The 27,162-nt window shown below is 42.7% G+C and overlaps 1 protein-coding gene across 3 annotated transcripts in view; it reads right to left on the bottom strand.

The window, feature by feature from the left end:
- Cab39l (calcium binding protein 39 like) overlaps window positions 1-27,162 on the bottom strand; it is a 128,423-nt gene that overhangs the window by 22,220 nt on the left and 79,041 nt on the right. For all 3 annotated transcript variants that reach the window (XM_045154964.1, XM_045154963.1, XM_004660049.3), the window contains 4 exons: window positions 20,704-20,822; window positions 9,737-9,905; window positions 1,989-2,048; window positions 552-617 (listed from right to left, as the gene is read on the bottom strand). In XM_045154964.1, coding sequence (XP_045010899.1) covers window positions 552-617; window positions 1,989-2,048; window positions 9,737-9,905; window positions 20,704-20,822 — 414 coding nt within the window. The remainder of the gene's footprint in view (window positions 1-551; window positions 618-1,988; window positions 2,049-9,736; window positions 9,906-20,703; window positions 20,823-27,162) is intronic.

Raw genomic sequence — 27,162 nt, 5'->3', positions numbered from 1 at the left:
TCAATTGTTGTCTTTCCACTCAAAATTCCAGGAAGTAAGAGCTTAGCATTTACTGCACCTACAACTGCAAGGGGAGTTGAAAGTCCTGCATTTTCTGGGTCATGTTCAGGCACTGTCGCTCCTCTCCTCCCTTGTGAGCACACCTCCGTAAGCCCGGAGCGAACAGATGCAGGAGACACAGGGTCATTTCTTTCAGCCAGAAGGTTCCCAGGAACTTTGGTGAGCCTTTCAACAGTCATGCTGGTCTCCTCTTCACTCTGAGTAGCTTCCTGTCACTCAGAAGCTATCCCTAGGAGAGGCCTGTGCTTCTGCTCAAGGTTGCTTAGCTTTGGCTTCCTTTCTTAGCAGAGGTATTCCCAGCGACATGCCCTTACTATTGATAGTGCCACAGGGCGCTTGAGGCGGAACACTTACATTATTTTGCTACAAAGCACAGTCTAAACTGTATTTCTCACCTTACTTCACAAATTAAAGGATAATTTAATTTTGTTTGAACTTGTCTAGGATAGATTATTTGCTAATCACTAAAGGCTTAAGGAAATTGGTATTACCTTTAAAGATTGTCTCTTCGTCACATAATTCTCAGACTGAAGCAGTTTCTCATAGTCTTCAAAAATCTAAAAAAAGAAAATAAGACATATAACAGTGGCAGTGTGTCCTCTGCGTGAGGTTGTCCTCTGTGACAGGCATGACGGAACAGGGAGGCAATGGATACAGCATACAGAATGCTCACATTTATTTTAGTTCTGCAAGTAAGAAATTGGGTTGAAAGTTGGAATTAATTTTGGGTCCTCCCAAAAGTCATTTAAAAAATATTTATCAAAAGCTGCAAGATAATTCATTTATTTAAATTTGGGGGGGTGTGTTCATGTTTATGAATGTTGATGATAAACAGGAGTGACAGATCAAAGGTGTGAATGGAAAGAGAGTCAGACAGACAGAGGGATGCAGTTCTCCTAAGGCACTGTGGCAGGGATCAAACACTGTTAAGCATTGATATTAATGTTAAATGGTACTATGCTAGTAATTTTGTGCTGAGTTTTCTCTGTGTTTTCTGTTTTTCTTTCTGTGAATGAGTGATTTAGCCTGGATTAGCGGGGTCTTTGAACAAGAGCAGGTAAATTCTTCCCTGGCGCCTGGCAGCCTCAATGAGGCAGCTTCTCTGACAACCCTCGTGGCACCTGTTCTGGAAACTTCACAGTTGCTTTGAGGACAGCTGAGCTGCAAGGACCACTACAACTGAAGCTGGGACTCTTGCTACAAGCCTTGCTCAAGTCACAACCATGCCACACATCCTGATGGCCTTTGAAAGTGCCTCCCAGGCAAGATGGTGAGGTCCTGTAGCTGTTTTCACTGAAGATTGGACTCAGCAAGCAGCCACTGATGGATGGAAAGGGAAGCAGTGCTGTGATTAATACACACACATCCTTATTGTGCACACCCCATCCATACCATGGCCCCTCCTGGATTCATAATCAGGTTGTTCAGTTCACTTTTCAATTCAGCTAGGAGACACCTTCTTGCACTGCCCCCTGGTGTTGCCTCGTTAAGGATGCTGTCAGTACAGGAAGGTGAGCAGACTGCGGGCCCCAGTTGTCAGAGGAGTTCCCACAACTGTCAAGGCGGGGATCTCTCATGCCCGAGGATCACTACCATGCTCAGCACTGCTGCTGAGAGCCGCAGATGTCCCTCATTTCCGAGTGCCAGGGTGCCAATCTGAACTCAAAGCTGTAAGCCTCTAACCCAAGCACCAAGAATGATGACCTCTGGCTGCTGAAGCCTTAGGTCTCCAGTACTCAGGCATGGGAGCTACAAGCCTCTGACGCCACCAGCTCAACCCGTCACGCCTTCAGCACTCGAGGGCCCCCAGCTACCGACACTGGACGAGCTCTGCATCCTCGCCATCTCCATTCAAGAAGAGCTAACGGACCCAGCCGGAGCACTGGTACCAAGAGGAAGAAAGAAGTCAAAAACATGATTCTACTTACCGTGTCGTAATTTTGTTCTAAGAAGTCTGCAACCAATACTTTATGTCTGGTTAATAAATCCTAGAGAGACCAGCAATAAAACACAATCATGGCTCATGAAATTTATACTTAACTAAAATGTGAAAATAGCCTAAGTTTGATAAATCTATTCATCTCAAAAACATAAGAGGCCAAAGAACATTTTCAATTATGCCACAAAATCATCACAAAACCATCTTCACTTTGGTTTAAGGTTAGTTTAAGATGAAATACAAATTTGTCTCAGGTTAAAAACAAGACAATGAGTTCCAAATCTAGTGCTTTAAATACACATTGTTGTTAGACTTATAGGAGAAATAATTCAAGCAGTAAAGCATGATGTGTAAGATAAGTTCATATCTATTCCTTCAAGCCTTTAACTCTACATGGTGACTATGCTAAAAATTCAAGTAGGGGTTTGAAGAGATTGCTCAGTGGTTAGGTTCAGTGTGTTTCCTATGCAAGCATGACAGCCCCGGGGGCCTGATATTGCCAAGTTCAAATGTCCAGATCTCATGTAAACAGCAGGACATGGCCACATGTACCTATAATCCCAGTCCTGCAGGGAAGCAGAAGGCCCCTAAGCTGTGGAATTAGTAAAACAAATAAAAAACGAAGAGGGGGCTGGAGAGATGGCTTAGCAGTTAAGGCGTTTGCCTGCAAAGCCAAAGGACCTCCAGTTCAACTCTCCAGGACCCACATAAGCCAGATGCACGAGGGGACGCACGCATCTGGAGTTCTTTTGCAGTGGCTGGAGGCCCTGGCACACTCATTCTCTCTCTCTCTTAAATAAATAAATGAGTAAATAACTAAAATATATTAAAAAAAAAAAGAGAGACCCTGGTTAAAACAAGCCCATGCACACAAGAGCAATGAAGTGGAATACCTGATTTTCCACTCTGGCTACCACAGGCATAGAAAAGTGTGTGTGTGTGTGTGTGTGTGTGTGTGTGTGTGTGTGTGTGTATCGATAGGAAATTTCAAATACAGTTTGATGATCTTTTCCAACTGTCAGTAGTATTTTTTCTTTCCACTATGTTGCCAGGTTGGTTTTTATCCTTTAACTCCTGAGCTCAAGCAATTCTCCTGCTTCAACCTCCTGAGCACAGCTACATGCCACTGTGCCTAGCATTAACCATTTCTTTTCTCTCCCTCTCTTTCTCTCTCTCTCTCTCCCTCTCTCTCTCTCTCTCTCTCTCTCTCTCTCTCTCTCTGTGTGTGTGTGTGTGTGTGTGTGTGTGTGTGTGTGTTGTTGTTGTTGTTGTTTTGAGGGAAGGTCTCACTCTAGACCAGGCTGATCCAGAACTCACTCTGTAAGTCCAGGCAGGCTGGCTTTGAACTCACAGTGATCCTCCTACCTCTACCTCCCCAGTGCTAGAATTAAAGGCATGCGCTACTACCCCTGCCACCATTTCTTAAAATAAAAATTCTGCAAGGCATAATACCTCATCCCACAGGGTGTGGTAGCACACGTCTTTAATCCTACCATTTGGGAGGCAGAGATAGGACGAGGATCACCATGAGTTCGTGGCACCCTGAGACTACATAGTGAATTCCAGGTCAGCCTAAGCTACAGAGAGACCCTACCTCAGGAAAAAAAAAAAAATCAATTTAAGAGATTTTCAAGGACCGTAACCTTTCATTATTTTCCTCTCTACTTTTAAGTGGAGGTGGCTGGGCCCTGGAAAGCACAGGAAGGATGTTTACCAGTGTCCGTCACTGCTGTCTGCCCAGGGCAGAATGACCGTGAGATAGACTGCAGGTTCTGGGCAGCAGCACTCAGCCTTTCAAAACCGAAGAGAATCACTCCTACTCTATGCAGACAGAAATTTGCTGAAAACTGCACAAAAGCACGAGGGAACTTTCAGTGTCTTCAAATCACACCTCTGTGTCCTTACTTCACCTCAGTGTTACAAAAAGAGAGTCACGCCTAATCCTTTTTATATGCTTAGAGGCCCATGCTCAGGTATTAGGCAGAAGTTAATTAAAAACAAGTATTTAAATTTTTTTCTAAAATAAAAGTCTAATACTTTAATACATATTTAATTAAAATTTCCCCCAAACACATGGAAGGGATAGATGCAACATAACCTCATGGAGAACAGACAGGGAGCAGCCATGGCAAAACCCAGCTATTACTACTTTTAAAAGTTAATTAACTTATTTATTTGAGAGAAAAAGGCAAACAGAAAGAGAGAGAGAGAGAGAGAGAATAAGGGTGTGCCAGAGCCTCTAGCCACTGCAAACAGACTCCAAATGCATGTGGCTTTACATGGATACTGGGAAATTGAACTCAGATCCTTAGGCTTTGCAGGCAAGCACCTTAACCAGTAAGCCATCTCTCCAGCCTAACTGCTACTTTAATAACAAGAAAACATAAAAAATTTAAGGCATTTTATACCAATTTTGTTCAGGTTTTTTTTTTTTTTTTTCAGTTGGCAATATATTCCATTCATTGTGGACAAGATAGTGGTGTGGAATCCTGTGGCTGAGCGTTGTAGAATGGCATTTTCCCTGTCCCTCACTGTGGGGATCAGCCTTTGCCCTTGCTCAGGATTCTGAATGCTTCCCAAAGGCAACCTGTCAGCAGCCCAGAGATTCCTCGGCTTGTTTTCTCTTCCGCTGGTGTGAGTCTCATTAGGCCGTTCCGGGTTGACTGGTCCTGAACTACTGGAATGATGTGACCCCTGGAGTGGCTGGAACTATTATGTGTCCACACACCAGTCTGGGTGGAAGAATCTTTATGAAGCAGGTCTAGTAAGAGAACGTGAGGTAGAAAGGGACATGACCTTGAAGGGAATATTGGAACCTGGCCCTTCCTCTATCTTTACTTCCTGGTCTCTATAAGATGTACCACTTTGGGCTGGAGAGATGGCTTAGCGGTTAAGCACTTGCCTGTAAAGCCTAAGGACCCCGGTTTGAGGCTCGACTCCCCAGGACCCATGTTAGCCAGATGCACAAGGGGGCGCACGCGTCTGGAGTTTGTTTTCTGTGGTGCTGGAGATTGAACCCAGGGCCGTAAGCAGCTATCCAAGTGCTCTACCACTGAGCTACACCCCTAGACCCACATATTTTATTCTACTAAACACTGAGAATATTTGAAGATATGTTCACAAAAACATATATTGGCTATTTGCTCTGCTCCACCATTAGCATTTGTCTTATGTTTGTAACTATGTGAATGAAGTCTTATTATGGCTCTCAAAAATTTTTTGGAACTTGTTTCTTATGACAGCAAAGCCCCATCTCACAGAAAGAGAAAACTGAGACTACAACATCTATCAGTTGAAAACACCTCCCTTGGTGTTTTAAGCACAGGTATTTGGCTGGAAAGAAATAGAATCCTGCTTGATACTAGATGCCATTCTTTATTGGATGCAACGGAGGCCTCCTTTGCCTCAGGCTCTGCATTGGCCCATTCGGAGGCTCATCCATGCACACATGGCAATGTCTGTCTGGCCAGAGGGACTCTGAGGTCTGCAGAGTTCCTGGGATTTCAAGGCACGTGAACGCCACTACCCTTGTAGTTTGCTCCTAGGCCTTTCTGCTCTTGCTTTCCTTCTTTGCGTCTCTCTTCCTCTCCTCTTTAATCCAGCTCAGTAAGACTGCAGGCATCTTGGTTGCAACCTCCATCTTGCTTGCCAGGTGACCCTGACAAGCACCCCACACCCAATGGGTAAACAAAGTTGGCCACGTTTTCCATGCTAGCTACTGCCACCTGGACTGCCTCTTAGTTGATATTTGATGTATTCACAGTTTCGGAGAAAGACCAGGTTGCCTCCAGTTGGCCACAGCTCTGCCTAGCCTGCATATGAATTCCTTCCTCCTGCCTTGAGGGTTGGGAATCTTCTTTTGTTGCCACCAAAGACTTGCTTCTGTCGCAGGTCCTAATAAAGGGCACTCGGTCCGGTTGTATCGATCTCCTTTGTTTTCCTCTTTCTCCTCTCTCTAACCTTTACACTAACTGCGGTGGGTTCTTCCCTCCTCCCTGCTCTGTTCTGGTAGGTCAGATGGGGATGTGTGCAACCCCTGAGTAGGCTGTGTCCGTCCTGTCTTCAAATCGCTTGTTCCATGTGCTTGGGCATGTTGACTGCAGATGGGCCTGTAGCTGCCCTCTTCTATAGTCCCGGCCGCTCAGCAGTGCTACCAAACCTGCACACCTGTCAGTGACAGCCAAAGTGCCCGGCGAACCGCCCCCTTCCTCCTAGGCTATCTAATGAGCTGCCATGTAAGCATGCCTCGGGACCTAATCCTACCTCATGTATGGCCTCCTAATCGTCCTACCATCTGGATCTGAGTTCTGGTAGATTCCATTCCCTCATCTCATTACAGTCCCACGGAAACCTTTGCTGTCCCTAAAGATTGTGTCCCAGGCAGCTGCCCAGCCTGGCCTTTTCCACTCTCCTCGCAGTGAGGACGTGCCCAGCCACAGGCTTCCACTGTGGGATCACACCCCCTCCCTCTGCCTCCAGCAGCTCTCCTCTTCTCTAGGATGCCACCCCCACCTGCCACCTCCCTTCTACTTCATGCCAATCTCTGCCCATTCCCAACTCTTTCCATTCTCTGTCACTCTCCCACTTGGACTGTATGAGCTATATACTTTAAAAAACAACAACAACAAAAAAAAAAAAAACAGGACTGGCGAGATGGCTTAGCAGTTAAGGCATTTGCCTGCGAAGGCAAAAGATCCCGGTTTGATTCCCTAGGACCCAAGTAAGCCAGATACACAAGGGCACATGCATCTGCAGTTCGTTTGCAGTGGCTGAAGGCCTTGGCACGCCCAGTCTCTCTGTCTGTCTGTCTTCTCTCTGCTTGCAAATAAATAAATAAATAAAAAGATGCATAATTATAAAAAAAAAAAAACAGATTTGAAGTACCTTCTCAGAACAGGCTGAGTAAATTCCTACACTGCAGATAACAGTTTTCAGTACTGCAGGAAACCGTTCTCCCCCTTCTCTGCCTCTCAAGAGCTATTAAGGAGAACTGGTGGGACTAGGGGCCTGGCTCAGTGGGTAACAGAACTTGTGTGAGCATGGGAGCCTGAGTTTGGTCCCCAGCATCTTGCAAAGCAGAGCACGTGCCTGTGTCCATCACTGAGGGTGGAGGCAGGGGGTTTGGGGTTGCTGGGGATTACCAGTTAGTCAGTCTAACCGAAAAATGGCCAGCTCCAGGTTCAGTGAGGCTGTGCCTCAAGGAAATAAGGTGAAAGATCGACACAGAACACACAATGTCCTCTTCTGGCCTCCACAAGTGTACACTTGCCCTGTGTGAATCTGTACACACAGGTGTACAAATGTGCACGCACGTGCACATGCACACACACACACATGAACAGCTTATCCAGGATACAGGCAACTTTCTTTTTTTATAGGCAAATTTCAAGCTGTCCAAAAAATAATAATATTAGAATATATGTTAATATTAGAATATAACCTGTCAAAATAGTTGAAATATATATTGAAGATAATAAAACTTAAGTTTGCTTTTTTTAATGTTATATATTTATACCCTGAAAAAAAAATCAGAAGTATGTATAGTTACATTGCTAAAATACTCTAGAAAAAAAAGGGATCTATACCCACATATGGACACTTAAGTGAATTTTATCTGCTTCAGTCAGCCTAAAAACCCATTTTTCCAATGATGCCTTTACTTGAGCAGCTTAGAATATTTTTGGAATTTGCCTTCTGAAAAGGCCTTCAGAACAAATTTGGTAGACATTGAAGAAAGTCAGATTCTATTTTAGTCATCTTAAAATTTACTCTTTGTCATTATAATTACAGTTATTACCAAAACAAAAACAGTTCCAGCTTAGTTAACCACCTGCCTTGTACACTGACTTGGACATAAAATTGCCTTTTGTTTCCAAAACTTTTATCTGTGCTTAAAGGACCAAAATTTTCCATTACTGGAAAATGAGCATGCCTTTGCCATTGATACCAATTTCAAAAAGTATTAAATAAAGGCAGGCTCACAAGAAGAAGTAGAAGGTTTGTAAAACAAAACCCTTGAATGTGAATCACTCATTATATGTGTAAATGCCAGTTTTTTAAAAAATATATTTTATTTATTTATATGAGAGAGAGAAAGAGGGACAGAGGGAGAGAGAGAATGGATGCCCAGGGCCTCCAGCCATGACAAACAAACTCCAGATGCATGTGCCCCCTTGTTCATCTTAAGTGCCAGTTTTTTAATTCATATTAGCTATACTATTTTCTTAATCTAGCACCTTACACTGCTTGGCCATGCTACCACCTTATACTATTTTCTGTTATGCTCTTGGAACATCATTTTTGATGATAAAATACACAGAAATAGAAAGTGGAACTGTTAAGAGGGCTGGAGTAAGTGAGAGATGGGGAGATGTCTAAGGGGAGTAGACTTTTTTCAAAGACTGGATGCCCTATGATATGAATATTCTTGCCCATTCTAAACTATACATGAAAAAGTATGATGATAAATTTTATGTTAATTGTACCATGATTAAAACATTCTTAAAATTTAAAAATCAGTTGGATAAAATGTATTTCTTATATAATGATAGAGTAGATAATAGATGATAAAAACATAAGTGATTATAATTATATAAAAATACAAACAAGGATATAAACAACACAGCTGCAATCATATCAAAATTCTAATATAGCCTATAGCATTTGTGTCATTGTGTAAAAATTAAATAATTACACTGACAAAATAATGTGACTGTCTTCATATTCCAAGATGAAATTCTTCATCTTCTTTCCTTACCCACTTCTTCCTGGAGGTAACACTGTGGCTGTTTCTGTATAACCTCCCAGAGCTATTCTGTGAATACGTACCCAAGTAGAAGCTTCTTCCTTTAATGTGCTTTTTTTTTAAAAAAAAATTATGTATTTCTTTGAGAGAGGGAGAGAGAAAGAGGCAGATAAAGAGAGAGAGAGAATAGATGTTCCAGGGCCTGTAGCCACTGCACACAAATTCCAGATGTATGCACCACTTATGCATCTGGCATACATGGGTACTGGGGAATCGAACCTGGGTCCTTAGGCTTCACAGGCAAGTACTCTCACCGCTAAGCCATCTCTCCAGCCTTTTAATGTGCTTTTAATATAGACAACAACATGTTACATACAGAGTTGTTATGTTTCTTTTTTCTTTTCACTCTACATATCAGAATTCGCTCCACTAGCATGTGGCATTTCCAGCCATTTGTCTGCAATGGAACAGGCTGGCCTTACAGATGGCATTCTTTCTGCCGATGCCTCTTAAGGGCCACGCCATCTATGGTTGGCTACATTCAGCCCAGGGAGTAGAATTCTTCTCATGCATGCATGTATGTATTTGCTGTGCATATGCCTGGGCCTGCACACTCACATGTGTGGGGGTGATGTGTATGGGTACATGTGCGCTTGCCTCTGGGGGCTGGAGAGCAACACTGGTTTGAGACAGGATCTCTCAGTGAACCCAGAGCTCCAATTTGGCTAGACTAGCAGGCCAGTGAACCCCAAGGGATCCTTTTGTTTACAGCTCCCCAGCACTGGGTTGATGTATGTGAGTTGCTGAATCTGGTTTTTATGTGGGAGCTGACAACCCAAACTCAGGTCCTTGTACTTGTGTGGAAAGCACTTTACAACTGAGCCATCTCCCCAGTTTAGGAATGGAACTTTCTGCCTTTTTTTTTAAATGAAGTTGCCTCCTAAGAGTTCAACTGACTTTAAATGATTTCTCTAATGAAAAAAATGTATTACCTTAAAAGTAGCAAAGGCATCTGAAGCGATATCAAACGTAGACAACTCCACATACTTGAAGAAATCTCTGAACTGATTAGAAAAGAGGATGACTTTGGCAAGTGGTTCATGTCGAATACATTCTCTCAGCATAATCCCGCAGCGTAAGGCAATCTGTGGGGCTTCATAGCTAAAGCACAAACAACAGAGGAACACAGAGCTCTGTTATCCCTTTAACAAAATGGCATCAGTGATATCAAAAGAGCCATTTCAGGAGTGCTGCTAACGGAAACACAGACACCATTTGTCACAGTTCATTCAAACACCATTCATTCAACCCACTGACTGCTCTGTGCCGGGCACTACTCCAAATGTGGGGATACAGCAGCAAACAGGGAAAGGTCACTGCACCACAGCCTTCGGGTTTTAGTGAGCATGTGTCTGGTGGGAGGAAGAGGCAGAATAGAAACGATGTAAAGATAACGTCCTAGACTCAGAAGGGCTGCAAAAATCAAAGACAACAAGCTAGGCAATACAAGTAAGTGTGCATGTGCATGTGTGAGACTGAGTGATTATTTTTAATTTCAGATTAAAAGGAAAGACAAAACATTCCAGGCAAAGGCTCCAAGGTAAGAGCAAGCTTGCTGAGTTAGAGGAGAGGAAATAAGATCAGATGTGGAAAAAAGGGAAGCGCAGTAAGTCGGTGAGAGAGGAGGTGAGACAGGAGGGCAGGGCAGGACCAGATCATACTTAGGTTTGTAAGCCAAGGCAAGCAGTTTGGTTTTAAGTGTGATTGGAAGTCTTTGGAGAGTTTAAAACAAGATGACCACACAGCCTCATTTATGCTTTTTTGTTGTTGTTTTTTGTTTTTTTGAGGTAGGGTCTCACTGTAGCCCAGGCTGACCTGGAATTCATTAAGGAGTCTCAGGGTGGCCTCAAGCTCATGGAAATCCTCCTGCCTCTGCCTCCCAAGTGCTGGGATTAAAGGCGTGCACCACCACGCCCAGCTTCCTCATTTACACTTTTAAGAAGATGACTTTGGGACTTGAATGTGACCCAGTGGTAGAGCAACTGCTAAGCCTGCTTAGGGCTTTGGGCTCGATCCCCGTAACAACCAAAGAAAAAAGAGGGGGACACTCTGGACACACTGGGCAGATGCTGGATACTGTGGAGAAAGAGCAAACAGGACCTGCTGATATTGGAGGTTGGGTTGGATGAGGAATAAATCTGAATTGAGGCTTCAAAATTGATTCCTATGCGTTTAGCTTGAATGGGCGGATGGCAGTGTCATTTAGTAAGATCAACAAGCTAGTAGAGGAAGGAGTTTGTGAAGAAGCTAAGAGTAAACTGCTGAGGACCACATTAGCTTTTGGGATGGCAAAATGAAGCAGCAGCAGCCCCCTTCATATACAAACATAACCTGCCAGCAAAAGTGAGGGGTGCCCATTGACTGGCTCGCTGCAACCATGAGGTGGACCCACACTAGGAAGACATGGTACTTAGGAGCTAAAGAGATGGCTCAGTGGTTAAGAGAACTTTCAGTGCAAGCATGAGGGCCCAAGGAGGCCTGAGAGACTGCTACAGTTCCATCCCCAAGACCCACATACACAACTGGCTGTGGCCATACACAACTGTAATCCCAGTCCCATAGGAGCAAGAGACCTTGAATCACCAGAGCTCGTGAAAAGATGGCAAGCTCTGGGATCAGTAAGACTCCAGCTAAAACAGGAGCAGGGGAAAGAGCAATGGCACAGGTCACCGACAGCCTGCTCTGATGTTCCCTGGGCACATACTTGTGCACACACCGCACACACTACACACACCATACACACCACACATCCCACAACACACACACCACACCGCACACACCACACATCCCACAACACACATACCACACACATCACAACACACACACCACACACAGCACAACACACACACTACACACACACCACACACACCACAACACAAACCACACCCACCATACCACACACAGCACACTACACATACAAGCAAAAATAAAATGAAGAAAAAAAAATATAGTATCTTCTACTACAGGAAAGAGACAAACTAGCACGCCAGATCTGCTTCATTTCCAATTAGCAAGTCTCTCAAATGTCAAATTCAACATCTAAATTGTCCTAAGTCTGAGTTACATTCCATTGTATGATAAGATTTCAAGAAAATGAGCAACACTCAGCCCAATGAAGACAAGCCCGGTACCGGCATGGCACAATGGGCAACTGTGTGGAAATACAGAGGAGAACAAAGGATAGTGCAGGCGTCAGATGTTAAGGAACTACTGGAGTCAAAAGAAGGAAAACGACCATGTTTTTAACAGATTAGACCATTTCTCATTTCAATTAAATGTAATAGGAGGTTTTTATGGTGCCAGTACAAGAACTATTAGAAAAGGTAACTTTAAAGGTCTCTGTTGTTTAAAAGGTATTTTTGCATAATGTTCTCTGAGAATAGGACAAAAATGGCATCCACAAAAGAACTATGTGGTCTTTCAAACTTACCAGAAATTCTGAAAATTAAAGAAATACCACCTGGCATGGTGGCACATACCATTAATCCCAGCACTTGAGAGGCAAAGATAGGAGGATTGCTGTGAGTTCAAGGCCACCCTGAGACTACATAGTGAGTTCCAGGTAAGTCTGGACTAGAGCGAGCCCCTACCTTGAATTAAAAAAAAAAAAAACTATTAACACATAAATTTCAAGATAGTTTAGTACAAATTACCACCTACTGGGTGTGGGGAAGATAGCTCAATGGGTAAAGTACTTTCCATACAGGCATGAGTACCTAGAGTTCAGGTCCCCAACCCCTCATAAAGGCTGGAAGCTGTGTTGGGCTTCTATAATCCCAGCAGGCCTACTGCAAGATGGGAGATGGAAACTAGAGAATTTCCCGGAAGCTCAAGGCCTAGCTAGCCTGGCAAACTCATCAGTGAACAAGAGACCCTGCTTTAAACAAGATGGAAAGTGAGGACCGATGGCTGAAGCTGTCCTTTGAACTCCACACACACTCTGTGGCACATTCATGCCTGTACTCACAGACATGAAAACTCTCTCTCACACACACCCTGCCAATTACTAGTAGTGACATTTTTGCTTATATGACATTCAGACTCAGGAATAAAACCTCTTTCTCACAATTTAGGACATAGGTTACTTTGCAATGTCAGATTTATTAGAACAGCAATGGAAATACCAAACAGTTCATCTGGATGGAACATATTCATTTTTGTATCATTTGTGCTAAATAGTATTTATTATTCAATGTTATTTGTGTATTCTCTGAATAACTCATATTAATATTAAATGTTAATATATTCAGATAGAAATGAATTGTAGACTATAAAGAATGCCTAGTTATTTATTCAAGGCAGGGTCTCACTCTAGCCCAGGCTGATCTAGAACTCACTCTGTAGTCCCAGGCTGGCCTCGAACTCACAGTTCCACCTACCTCTGCCTCCCAAATGCTGGGAGTAAAGGTGTGTACCACCACGCCTGGTTGGAATGCCAACTTATAATATTATCAATTTCCCTTATTCGAATAATTTGAAAACCAGCACACTGAAGATATAAGATATAAAAAGGGGTGTATTTTCAGAGATGCCAAGGAGAAAAACACTGTTGATTACAGAGTATTAAGGAGGCTCTTAATTAAAGATTTGGCCTAGAGAAAGAATATAAGGGACAATTAAAATCCAGACTTATTGGTAAAGTATTTGGGGTCTTTTACAACTTGGTGCCAGGTTAATGCTTCAGTTTCCTCTTCATCACACCCCCATGACCCTAGAGTATACCATTCCCTCAGATGAAGCGCCTTCAATACACTTCACCACTAAGACCATCTTCCAAGGCCTGGCTCAGTGCCACCTCCTCCTTGCAGTCCTCTGTAGTTGCGCACCATTCAAGGTTACTGTCCCACACAGCTGTCTGTAACGTCACGTCAGCACTGTCCTCACTGCGTATTCTGTCACACTGCAGTAAGTTATTATAAATCGGTTTCTTTCACTTCACTCCAAACATCTTAGCTGCCAGGGGGTGTGTTTTACTTATCCTGTTGCTGTTTCTTCTCTCCTCTTCTCCCATCCCCATTTGGTGTCTGTCTGTCTTACTGTGACCCTCCCCCCTGCATACCATGAGCTCCACAGTAACTAGCTTGCTTTTACATGGAATAAGCAGATAATGAAATGAATGAACCTCAAGCTCAAACTGAATTTCCTAATACTAGAAGATTCTAGCCTACCTTATACAAAAGCTGAAGGGTCTCCAGTCAACATCTCTCATTTCTGAATTCAGTTTCCAAGCTTAAACCATCTACAAAAAGTTTCCACTCCAACTTTTGGGTATAATTAGTTCTACTTTTCCTTTTATTTGGTTGAGTTTATTGGAGCCATCTGTGGTACACTGATGATTATTCTGGAGAACTAAGAGCACATTTAAAAAATAACCCTCTGGGGAAGGACACTTATCCATTCATCCCAGCAATTTGTCCCCAAGAGTGGAAGTGTCATTCTGCGGCATGACAATTTCTTTAAGTTAGCAATATGTTGGGATATTAAGGGAATTTCCTGATTTTGCACAATACCCTTTTAAGAATCTGTAATTCACATGTATCATTTCAATCCTGTCAACCCATAAGCCCTCCAGGATATTAGGAGGATGATAAGAGTACTCTATCAAATGAAGCCTGTTACATTTCAATTCCCAATAACATTAAAATCCTTAGGACTGGTATACATTAGGCATTTGTCTTAATCTATTCTACTCATGGATGAGCTTCTAGTGGCAGAGCTGAGGACTAATCTCTCTCTTTTCAATAATGGCTAACTTAAGGCAGACTGTCAGTAAAATTAGTCAGTATCTTACAGAATTGAATTAGACCTTCAATTAGACTTGATTTATAATTCGTACAATACTGCCTAAACTTTAAGCATCAGCATGGAGAAGGTGCACGCATGACTTGTATGCATGCTCATCCACATAATGACCATGTATTCAAAGATCCCTTTTAAATTTCATGAAAGCCAGCATGCTAGGAGCCAGTCATCATCACACAGAGTATGGTAGATCTTGGGCAAGAACACCACTTAAGAACAAAGATTAGATTATGTAAGGGGAAAACAACTTGTTATTACTGCTGGAAGCAAACAAAGCCATGTGGCAGCACTCGGAAAACTTAAAATGTCATTCACCAAACGCTTGCCTCCTCAGTATCAGGAAAGTCTGTTTCTAATCTGGAAGCATTTCCATACTTTAAAAATAGTTAATTAACTTTGCCTACTGTAAAGGTCTAGAAGAAGGGACAATTAAGTGTCAATAAGCACCCTAGAGTCAGGACTGCAGTCTCTAAGAACTATTCTTCACCAAAAAGAACAAGGTTCCCTGTCTGGAATTCCACGTCTGTGTCGGGAAATGTGCAAGTTCGGCCCGATATATCCTCTTACACCAGAAAGAAAGAAAGAAACTTGGACAAAACACTATGGTGAAGTCCAAAGGCAGCAGCCCAGAAGGGGCTACTTGGTTAGCTGAGCATTAAGAAGAAAAATGGATAAAGTTAAGTGAAATATGTGAAGAGTATTAAATCAGCTAGTTAATAAGATAGAGGTGTGTGTGTTCCTGAGTATATATGTGTGGGGGAAGGAGAGGGTGAGAAAGAGCAAGACACAGAGAAAGTTCCTAGGACAACTCAATACTTTATAAGCTGTTAATACAATAATGATCTATTCCAATTCTCTGATATAAATTGTACTTCAGAGTAATCTAATAACTGATGAAGCAAATGTAATAGTTGATGAAGGAAAGTTATTCTTTATAAAATTAGCCAACAAACATACAAAGAAATGATTGATTTTGAAAGTGACTTTTCTGTAACCCCTAGTGAAATGACCAAGTGAGACAATGAATGGGTGATCAAGCAGTTAGATGTGAGGTTGCCACAAGCTCTTATGAGATTTATTAGATATACTGAATTAGATACACCATCGGTGCCTGGTGCTCAGACTCAGCATCACTAAAAGGATGTGATAGAATATTAACCACACAGAACCACCTGAGAAATGTTACTGTCAAAAGCAAAATGCAGTCAGTCTAATCAGGCCTGAAAATATGATCTCTAGCTTAGAGGCCAGTGGTAACATGCATATCAATTAGTCCTCTAGGAAAGCAATGTGACAACTCCGCAAGGAAGAACACTGAGGATAACTCACCACTTTCCACCAAGCAGCAGTATACAATGTGTGGGTGAATAGAGTTGAGGAAGGACACTTAAAACTTTCTAATCTTAAGTAAAATTACCACCAAATATATAACTGTTAGGATACTTGCTTTAATATTTGAACTGTGAAAGACGACTAGGAAAAGTTTGGGTGGCTAGTGTTTTTTTTTTTATTTTTTGTTTATTTATTTGAGAGTAACAGACAGAAAGAAAGAGGCAAGAGAGAGATAGAGAGAAAATGGGCATCCCAGAGCTTCCAGCCACTGCAAACGAACTCTAGACACGTGCACCCCCTTGTGCGTCTGGCTAACGTGGGTCCTAGGGAATCAAATCCGGGTCCTTAGGCTTCACAGGCAAGCACTTAACTGATAAGCCATGTCTACAGCCCTGTTATTATTTTTATAATCAAAGAAATTTGAGTGTAGGCTGGGTACTGGTTATTACAAATGTTCTTAATGTTTCAAGTACAATAGTGACACTGGCCAGGCGTGGTGGCACACTCCTCTAATCCCAGCACTCAGGAGGCCAAGGTAGGAGGATCACCATGAATTTGAGGCCACCCTGAGACGACACAGTGAATTACAGGTCAGCCTGGGCTACAGTGAGACACGATCTTGAATGCCCCCCCCCCCCCACAAAACAGTGACACTGTGGTGATGTAAAATTATCTCTCTTTTTGAGATAATTGTTGAAATGGTGGGATTTTTGCTTTAAAATACTCCATCCAAAAGGGAGCACACACTAAGACAGGTGAACAAGTTCAGCAAAATGCTAATGGTTGCCAAGGTTGAATGGGGGCAGGGTACATGAATTTCTTGTGTTCCCCATTTTTTTGTTTTATTTTTATTTATTTGAGAGAGAAAGAGGCCAAGGGGGGGGGTGCGAACACTAGGGCCTCCAGCCACTACAAACGAACTCCAGACACATACGCTACCTTGGGCATCTGGCCTACATGGGTCCTGGGGAATCGAGCCTCGAATCAGGATCTTTAGGCTTCAAAGGCAAGTGCTTAACCACTAAGCCATCTCTCCAGCCCATGTTTCCCACTTTTATATATGGGTGGATTTTTTCACATGAACTTTAAAAATGCAAGATGGTTGGGAGGTACTTATGATGTTAATATGACTTATGAAACATCTTTGGCCAGCCATGATCCTTTATGGATCACCTGAGAGAAAATGAGTGACCTCATTCTCAAGCTCTCTCAGTGCCCTGGAGTTTCATTTGCCTACACCAGGGGAGAAATTCATCTAGAATGAGAAAGCCCTTTAGAAAAGTCTTTTTCAAAAGGATGGACGGAAGGAAGGAGGGAGGGAGGGAGGGAGGGGAGGAAGGGAGGGAGGGAGGGAGGGAGGGAAGGAGGGAGGGAGGGAGGAAACAAAGAAAGGTCTTTTCATACAACTCAGGCCCTACATTCCTTATGCCATGATTTGCACCACATATCCAGATATCTCCTAATTACATAAGTATTATTTACTTTCTGCCCTACATTCTTTTAGTTAGACTTGGGTTTAAGTATAACATAGCTATTATACCTCTAAATAGCATATTTGCTTGATGTGTGAATGGGCCAATCAATTTATGTCCTAAATTTTCAAGTACTGTCCCAAGAAGTACTTTAGTAAAAACCCTGACCTTTAGTAAACAGGGGAGTCTGAAGCATTTCATACACTTGGAGAGGCTGAGCTTGAGGCAGTTACTCCAGTTAGAGCATCTTCTGGTCTCTCCTATCCATGGTTCTCAAAAATTCCCTTTATCTTTATATCTGAATAATCCTAAATCTTCTTTAGAATATAATAGTGTTAAAAAAAATGTATGGGACTTAGTCAGATCTAGATTGAAAGCGTGGCTGTGTCACTTGTTTGCTATTTAACCTTGGGCAATATTTTTACTCTGAGTTTCAATAGCTTCCTCTGCAAAATGGTAAGCATAGTAAAGAGCTCACAGTTTTACTGGAAGGGTCAAATACTGCAACATAGGGGATCACAGTGAACACAATCCTGTCAGAAAGCAAGCACTCAATGTGGCTATCTACGATATAGGATGTGAAAGAAAGGTTGCAAGCATGTTTTAAACAACAAAAGAATAATAATCAGAAAAAAGTTATCCACCCTTCATTCCCAATCTCATCAGTAAAGTTTGGTATCCAAGCTGAAATCACAGCTTACTATATTCCAAGCCATTTTCCACACTGCCATCTGAACCCATCAAGTATAGCTCTTAAGTGGCTTCTATGTGGCTTGAAGAATGACATTTGAACTTGTTGGTGATTCAAAAGCAATACACACTGATAAAGAGTAAATGTGTAAATGTGATGTGAAATTAGGAGGAAAGCTAGGCATGGTAGCACATGCCTTTAATCCCAGCACTTGGAAGGTAGAGGTAAGAGGATTGCTGTGAGTTTGAGGCCACCCTGAGACTACACAGTGAACTGTGTGTCAGCCTGGGCTAGAGCAAGACCCTACCTTGAAAAACAAAGAAATAAAAAATGCCAGGCGTGGTGGCACACACCTTTAATCCCAGCACTCAGGAGGCAGAGGTAGGTGGATTGCCATGAGTTCAAGGCCACCCTGAGACTACCAAGTGAATTCCAGGTCAGCCTGGGCTAGTGAGAGACCTTACCTTGAAAAACCAAAATAAATAAATAAAAATAAACAAAATTTTAAAAAATAAAAAATAAACAAAATTATGAGGACTGCTCCTCATAATCCCTCCCATCTGGAGCGTACGCCTCGGGCTTCTCTTTCCTCTCATGATTCTGCTGTTGTGTTTCTATCATTCTAATACAAGCATACAAGGAAAGGATGGAGCACGGGTAGGACAGACTATGTACAGGTGAGCAACGCTGAAGATAGGAGCACTACACAGTAACAACCAATGCTGGTCTGAGATGGTGCAATAGCAAGATAGGACAGGGGAGGAAATGGTCTGTTGTTCCCAAGCCTTGCTGCACCCATACCGCCAAGTTTCAGGATTCAAAGTAGCCTCAGTATACCAAAGAAAACTATGTAAGATGAGTAGATCTATATATAAAAAAAAAAAAGCACGGCATGGAGAAATGGCTTAGTGGTTAAGGCGTTTGCCTGCAAAGCCTAGGGACCCATGTTCAACTCTCCAGGTCCCACGTAAGCCAAATGCACAAAGACGACACAAATGTGTAAGGTTACACGTGAGGAAGGTGGCACATGCAGCTGGAGTTCAATTATAATGTCTGGAGGCCCTGGAGTGCCAATTCTCTTTCTCTCTTTTTCTCTCTTTCAACTCTCTCACATAAAAAAAGTAGTCTTTTGGAAGGAGAGATGGCTCAGTCAGCAAACTGCCCACCTTACAAGTAAGAAGATTTGAGTTTTGTTTTTATTTTTTACAATTGTGGAAGTTGCTAATAAAAATTTGAAAAAAAATAATAAAATAATTAATAAATTTTCAAAAAGATTTGAATTTGTGTTGGTCCAATGGCTCAGGGAAATTTTGCGGAAGAGGGGGCAGAAAGAATGTCAGAGTCACATGTTGGGTCATGACATACAGAGACATTTATCATACCAATAACTGTGGGCTAACTCCACAATGCACGACCCATTTACATCAACAAGGAGGGACCATTGGGAGGATGGATGAGCCTAAACAATGGTACCAAACTACCTGTATTTGCTGAAAAGAAAACAAATTAAAAAAAAAAAAGATTTGAATTTGATCCCATTACCCACATAAAAAAAAAAACAGACATGGTAGCATGTGCCTGTCATCCTGGCACCCTGCACCTCCCTAGCCAACCAGTGCAACCTGGTAGAAATCCAGGCCAATGAAAGACTTTGCTTCAATACAGGTGAACAGAGCGTGAAGGAACACACCCAAGGCTATCCTCTGGCCTCCACCCGTACACATGCACTTGCACATACATGAACATGTGCACACACATACACACACAAAGCAATAGTGAGAGATCTTACTTTCTAGCTTGACTTAGGTTTTGGCCTCTTCAAGGCTCCACATACATGTAGCAGTGTTTGTTCTAGTCTCACGTAGAAGCATGCCGTCTTGGCAGAGGCTAGCTACTGAAAGAATTCTTTCACCTATCGAAGCGCAGAACCAGAATGTGTGTGTGAAAGAGAGAAAGAGAGAGAGAGAGTGATAAGGGGACACAGGGTTATGCAAGCAGGAGAAGGTAACAGGACAGACTAGGAAGTGTATGCAAATATTATAATAAAAAGCAGAGACAAGGGCTGGAGAGATGGCTTAGCGGTTAAGCGCTTGCCTGTGAAGCCTAAGGACCCCAGTTTGAGGCTCAGTTCCCCAGGTCCCACGTTAGCCAGATGCACAAGGGGGCGCACGCGTCTGGAGTTCGTTTGCAGTGGCTGTTGGCCCTGGCGCGCCCATTCTCTCTCTCCCTTCCTCCCTCCCTCCCTCTCTCTCTCTCTCTCTCTCTCTCTCTCTCTCTCTCTCTCTCTCTCTGCCTCTTTCTCTCTGTCACTCTCAAATAAATAAATAAAAATATTTATTTAAAAAAAAAAAGCAGAGACAAAAGATGGAGGAAAGAGAGGTTAAAAAACTGGAAACCACATTTAGGAGAAAGTGCAAGGAAGGGATTTTTCTTTGTAGCCTGCATCATCTGAGAGAAAGATTTAGAGAGCTGCTCTCAAGCAGGGCAAATACTTGCTCTGCAGTTACAAACAGGCCAAGCATATGCCCAATGAGGCAAACACCATGTACTTTTAACAACTATTTTAAACTCAAGCCTACTTTGAAGGAAGCCAGGCACCTACCCTTTGAGGAGCATGAACAGGATGTGGGGATGAGCACTGATGTACTCCACAGTAGGACTCCGCGCACCTATCTGTCTCCTCAGGATGTTGTTAAATATTTGGGTCACGTCTTTTTTTCCCTGTTAAAGAAACAAGTTCTTATTAAGTGATACTTTAAATGGATAAACTGTATGGTATGTGAGACAGACCCATATACCCTCACACCAGAGAGTAAATATTCCTTATACAATGCAAAAGCAATAATTCACTGTTTTCACATATCTTTCACAAGCTGAGCAAACACAAAGTCCACAAAACAGATGCTGGCCCTTCCCACAGGACTTGAATTGGGAGTTTGATGAGTCAGAAATGCATCTGTGCAGTAGTAAATACAGCGCACAGAAGATATAAAGCAGTAACAAACATGGTAGAATGGAATTCTTTAGGCTTTTTCACCTTTTAGCACTCTTCAGGAAAATTGTGACTGACATTTTGGAACCTTCATAAATCAGTAGGAAAAAGAGGTAAAGAACATAAAGTTAAGATCATAGTAAAATGTGCCGGGCGTGGTGGCGCACCCATTTAATCCCAGAACTTGGGAGACAGAGGTAGGAAGATCACATGAGTTTGAAGCCACCCTGAGACTACATAGTGAATTCGAGGTCAGCCTGGACCAGAGTGAGACCCTACCTCAAAAAACAAAAACAAAACAAAACAAAACAAAAGATTATAATAAAATGTGAGTTACAATCAAATGAACTCTTTCTTTTTTTCTTGGGGTGGCGGGCGGGTTCAAGGTAAGGTCTCACTCTAGTCCAGACTAACCTGAAATTCACTAAGTAATCTCAGGCTGGCCTCAAACATAAACTCAAATTCACAGCAATCCTCTTACCTCTGTCTCCGAGTGCTGGGATCAAAAGCGTGTGACACCACACCTGGCTTCAAATTTCTTTTTATTATACCTACTTCTTATTAATCTTGTCCCTTCACTTTATCTGCTTCTTTTCTACCTTGGTGTTGCAGGTACCTTCTCATTGTTAGCACAAAGCACCTGGCCAAAAGCAGCTTGTGGGAGAAAAGTGTTTATTTTATTTGAGGGGAAGCTCCATGATGGCAAGCAAAAATGTGGCATGAGGGCTGGAGAGATGGCTTAGCGGTTAAGCGCTTGCCTGTGAAGCCTAAGGACCCCGGTTCGAGGCTCGGTTCCCCAGGTCCCACATTAGCCAGATGCACAAGGGGGCACACGCGTCTGGAGTTCGTTTGCAGAGGCTGGAAGCCCTGGCGCGCCCATTCTCTCTCTCTCCCTCTATCTGTCTTTCTCTCTGTGTCTGTCGCTCTCAAATAAATAAATAAAAATTTTTTTTTAAAAATGTGGCACGAGCAGAGGGTGGATATCACCTCCTGGCCAAGATCATGTAAACAACAGCAGCAGGAGTGTGTGCCCAACACTGACAAGTAGAAGCTGGCCAGAACACCCATGAGCCCACCCTCAATAACACACCTCCTCCAGGAAGGCTCCTGTTCCTAAGTTACCACCAGCTAGGAAGCAAGCATTCAGAACACGTTAGCTTACCTAATTCAAGCCACCACATTCCACCCTGGCCCCCACAAACTGACAACCATCCAAGATATAAAATGCAATATACTCAGTCCAACTTTGAAAGTCCCTGTAGTCTATACCAATGCCAGGACTGTTCAAACATACCCATAGTCCAAGATTTCTTAACTATTATCTGTAAAACCAAAATATCAAAATGGCACAGAGTAAACATTCACACTACCAAAAAAAAATGGTACTGGGCATTGCAAGGAATGAGTAAACCAATACATGATCTAAAACCAACACGGCAAGTATCAAATCTTGTAGCTCCAAGTCCAACATCTCTAACCATTGACAAGGTCAGAAATTCTAATTCTGCCCTCCAGCTGGGCTGCTCAGAGTTCTGGGGAAACTTCATTCTGTGCAGGATGCTCTCCTTGGCATCTCCACTGTAGCCAGTGGTTCATCCATCTGGCTCCATCAGGCCTGCACACAGGAACTTCCAACAACCCTGCATCACATTACCCATGGCCATTTCCAAAAAACAAAAACCACAATGATCCTCTGTTTCCTGCATTTGTTATACTCCATAGTACCAGATGAGCTATAAAATTTGCTAATCTAAGGAGGAATAAAGCTGATTTTGAAGAGCAGGACACTCCCTCAGCATTCAGGCCACCTACTTTCAAGAGTCAGCATTCTTCCTGATGTCCCAATGAAGAATAGCTGGCCCAGTCTCAAGAGTTGTAATCTCTCAAACAATTGCAGCTGAACAGGCAGAGTTTTGGCCCAAAGCTTTCATTTCTTTCAGTGTTATATCCATCTGCTCACACCAATCTATGTCTATGCAAGACAACCCCACACAAGTTCTCAGGGCACAGGCAGGCAGAATGCAGGAAGTTTCTTACATAAACTGCTTCTAGATCAGTCCCTACATAGTTTTTTCTTCTCATAAGCCAAACCTCACAGTCCATAGTTCTTTCTGCATTCAGGTCTTTCAGCTCTGACCAGTATAGTCCATGGTATTCTGCCTTCAGCATTGCAAGGCATCTCTTGGACCAAGGTTTCAAATCCTATATTCCTCCTGCAAATCAACTCCAAAAGACCCAAACCACACAGTTCGGTTTCTAGCATCAATGATCCCACTCCTGGTACCAATTTTCTGTTGCAGTTATCTTTCATTGCTTGGACACAGCACCTTACCAAAAACAGCTTGTAGGAACAAAACGTTTATTTGGGTTTACAGACTAGAGGGGCGATTCCATGTTGGCAGGGGAAAACATGGCATGAGCAAGAGTCTGGACATCACCTACTGACCAACATCAGGTGGACAACAGCAGCAAGACAGTGTGTCAAACACTGGCAAGGGGAAGTTGGCTATAACACCCATAAGCCCACCTCCAATAATACACCTCCTCCAATAGGCTCCAATTCCCAATGTGCTACCAGTCAGGAACCAAGCATTCAGAACACATGAGTTTATGGGATATAACCTAATTCAAATCACACTTAATGCCTTAATTTTTAAAAATGAGATATTTATTGAAAATGTGAGTTTTCCCCTACATGGTGACAGTTTACTTCAGAGATCATAAAACGTCTTATCTAGCCTAGAGTTGTAGAAGGGAACATTCAGTCCTAACTGCCTGAGCTACAGCCAGTCTTGGACAGTGCTTCTTAGAGTCCTCATATCCTCTTATACCCTAGGACCTGAGTCTAACTCAGACAGTGAAAAATAATTAATCACTATGACTCTAAAAGTGGCTTCTGCCTTTCAAATGAACTATGAAGGAATTTCTGCTGGTTGCTCCCTCCCCTTCAAGCATCTTCACTCTGTAAGGCCAGGCAGCAGGAAGGGAAAACTCAATGACATCATTTTGTACCCTGAAGTACTTCAGTATCTCCCTTTTGCTTGGGAAAAAGTCCATGTTTTCCATGACCTGGTGCTTGCCTACCTCTCCAGCCTCATTAGGTACCTATTGCTTTCAATGCTGTCATCAACCTCTATTAATACCAAATGGCTCTACTACATAAACTCACACACATGCTTCTATACCTTTGGTTCATGTTCTTTGTCCCAAATGTTCTTCCTTTATTCTCCAGCAAATCTATTCTTTACATACATTCTACTCTGAGATAAGCACCCACCCTGTCAGTAGTATAATATCTTTTGCCTACTCTGACCACATCTTCCTCTCCTACTCCTTCTGTTCAGAGCTCTAAACCTTTAGTGAGTACTGATGCTAATGGCTTTGCATGTACTATTCAATTTCCACAACAACTTTATGATGGACATAGTGTGAGTATGAAAACTGAGAACCAGTGAGGTTGCAGAAGAGGCAGGACTCCATCCTCAGTTGACAGGAGTTCAAAGCCTTAGGTTATCTTAAACTGACTCCCAGCATGTTACACAGTGAATTGAAAAGAATGGGCTTTGTCTCTTAACTTCCTCACTGCATACTAACTCTCATGGAGGCAGAGTTTCACTGCCCATATTATGACCCAGAATATAGTATGCAATCAATAATTCTATTAGACTTATTAATTACTTTGGAGGCTTAGCCATCCATGTATCTATCATCATAAACATGGACCACTGATCCTTTCTTTTATTTTTTTTCTTTTCAAGGCTGACCTGAGCCCTCCTGAGTGCTGGAATGAAAGACATGCACCAACATGCCCAGCTTGCTCCCTCTTATTTTTAAATTTGGTACTGTTTATATTAAGGAGCTACTAAAGGGCAAAAAAAAAAAAAATCAGGCCCAAAGTGAGACCAAGACTATTCAATACATGATTTAATCTTAAAGCAGTTTAGATTTTGTTTTTTAAAAAAATATTTTTATTTATTTTAGAGAGAGAAGGGGGATGGTGAGAGGGACAGAGGAAGAAAAAGAGTTAGAGGGCAGAAGGGAGGAGAGAGAGAGAATATGGACATGCCAGGGTCTTTTGCCATTGAAACCAAACACTTGGTGCATCTGCCTGTATGTGGATACTGGGGAACTGAACCCAGGCTGACAGGCTTTGCAAAGCAACTGCCTTTAACTGTTTAGCCATTTCTCCAGCCCAAGCTGTTGTATTTGTTTATTTATTTATTTATGTACATGCTTATTTACTTACTTTGAAACATAATGTTGTGCATCCCAGGCTGCCTTCAAACTCACTGAACAGTGAAGGATGACCTTGAATTTCTGCTCCTCCTGCTTCTACCTCCCAATTAAGGAGAAACAGGAACAAGATAGCTTTTTTTTTTTCTTTTTGGCTTTTCTAGGTAGGGTATCACTGCAGTCCAGGCTGACCTGGAATTCACCATGTAGTCTCAGGGTGGCCTCGAACTCATGATAATCCTCCCCCCTCTGACACCCAAGTGCTGGAATTAAAGGTATGCGCCACCACGACCAGGGCAAGATAGGTTTTTATAGGCAGTCACTGAGTGACGGAGGCTCAAGGAGACTCCACTTTGCCTGCACTAGAGCCCAAGCCGGACCTAGTCTCATCCAAGATGACTGTAAGTAACAACTCAGCAAGGGCTTTCTGCTTCAAATGCCAGGGCTTGACCCACCTGGGTGGGCTGGGCCCTCCTGAGCCAGCCTCTTGAATCAGGTTTCTGTCCCTCCCATACCTGAATCTTAGGACAAGGCTCATGTTCTAACTGGATGTATGACCCACATAAAGGAGCCTAACCACATGGGTAAATCTCTTTTTGGCTCCCTCTTGTCCTCTAGATCTGTCTGAACACCATTGTATAAGTCTCTCCCTCTTCCCAGCTAGCTCAGAGTATGGACAATAAGGACAAGAGTGACACTGCTTTATTGGTCACTATGGCTCTGGCTCTGGAGGGGACAGGGAGGGTTTCTTTCTGTCTCTGTGCTTTCCTGCCTTGTTTTGGGGTGCTTCCTTGCTTTGCTACATGTGTGACCTCCGTTTAAACTCTAAATCCTTTACTATCTCTTAGTCTTTTCCAACTCCCTATGTGAGGGGGTATTTTTTGTCATGAGCTCTCATGTCTTGCCTTCCGTGTGTGTGTGTGTGTGTGTGTGTGTGTGTGTGTGTGTGTGTGTGTGTGTCTGTCTGTCTGTCTGTCTGTCTGTCTCCACCCAAACTTTTCCCTATGTGAGAAAGATTTTCACTGTATCCACTCCCCCTTCCCAGCTAGGCTTGGGCTTTTTGGCTTGGGCTCCCCTAATATCCTTCCACTTTGGATCCCAAATCTCCCAAAAATAAACCCCATAATTCATATTTTACCCTTCTTGGAGTCCTTGTTTTTAATTCTTTGCCAACTCAGATAAGGACCCACCTTTTCCCTTGACAACAGGGAGTTTCCCCTCAAGTCTATAAGCCAAAATAAACCCTTTCTTCCCACAAGCTGCTTCTGGTTGTATGTTTTGGGCCAGCTATGCAACGTATTGCAACAACACTCACACACTGCCTTGCAAAGGTAAAACAGTGTAGCCAATGTGGAAGACATTTTCTTAAACAAACTAAACATGTAATTCACTATAACTGCACTCTACATTCATCACAGAGGAATGAAAGCTTACATGCCTGGCTATGACAGTCACACATTATTTATTGTAGCCCATGGCTGAAACAACCCCAAAATTCTTCAGCAGGCAAATAGTCAAACAAACTGTGGTATATCCATGCTGAGAACTACCAGTCAGAACCAGAGTGGTGAACACAGACATTCCATAGCTAGAAAGGATTTTAAGGAATAATGTAGAGTATGAAAAACAACTTCTAACCCACTGTATTACTGGATGGGTCCTTTAGATAGAAGTTTTTGAAATGGTAAGGATATAGAAAGGGGGAAGAGTTTAAAGGTTGTTGGAAGTCAGGGTTGTGGTAGTACTAGCTAGGAGAGGTGGGTGTGGCTGGAAAGGGATGTGGAGGGTATCTTTGTGGTGATAAAAAAGCTCTACAGTTTGATTTAATCAAGATCA

This window comes from Jaculus jaculus, chromosome 7 (genome assembly GCF_020740685.1).
Source record: "Jaculus jaculus isolate mJacJac1 chromosome 7, mJacJac1.mat.Y.cur, whole genome shotgun sequence".
Taxonomy (NCBI): Eukaryota; Metazoa; Chordata; class Mammalia; order Rodentia; family Dipodidae; genus Jaculus; species Jaculus jaculus.
Note: the sequence above shows the minus strand (reverse complement) of the source record. Positions and strands in the feature narration are given on the sequence as shown.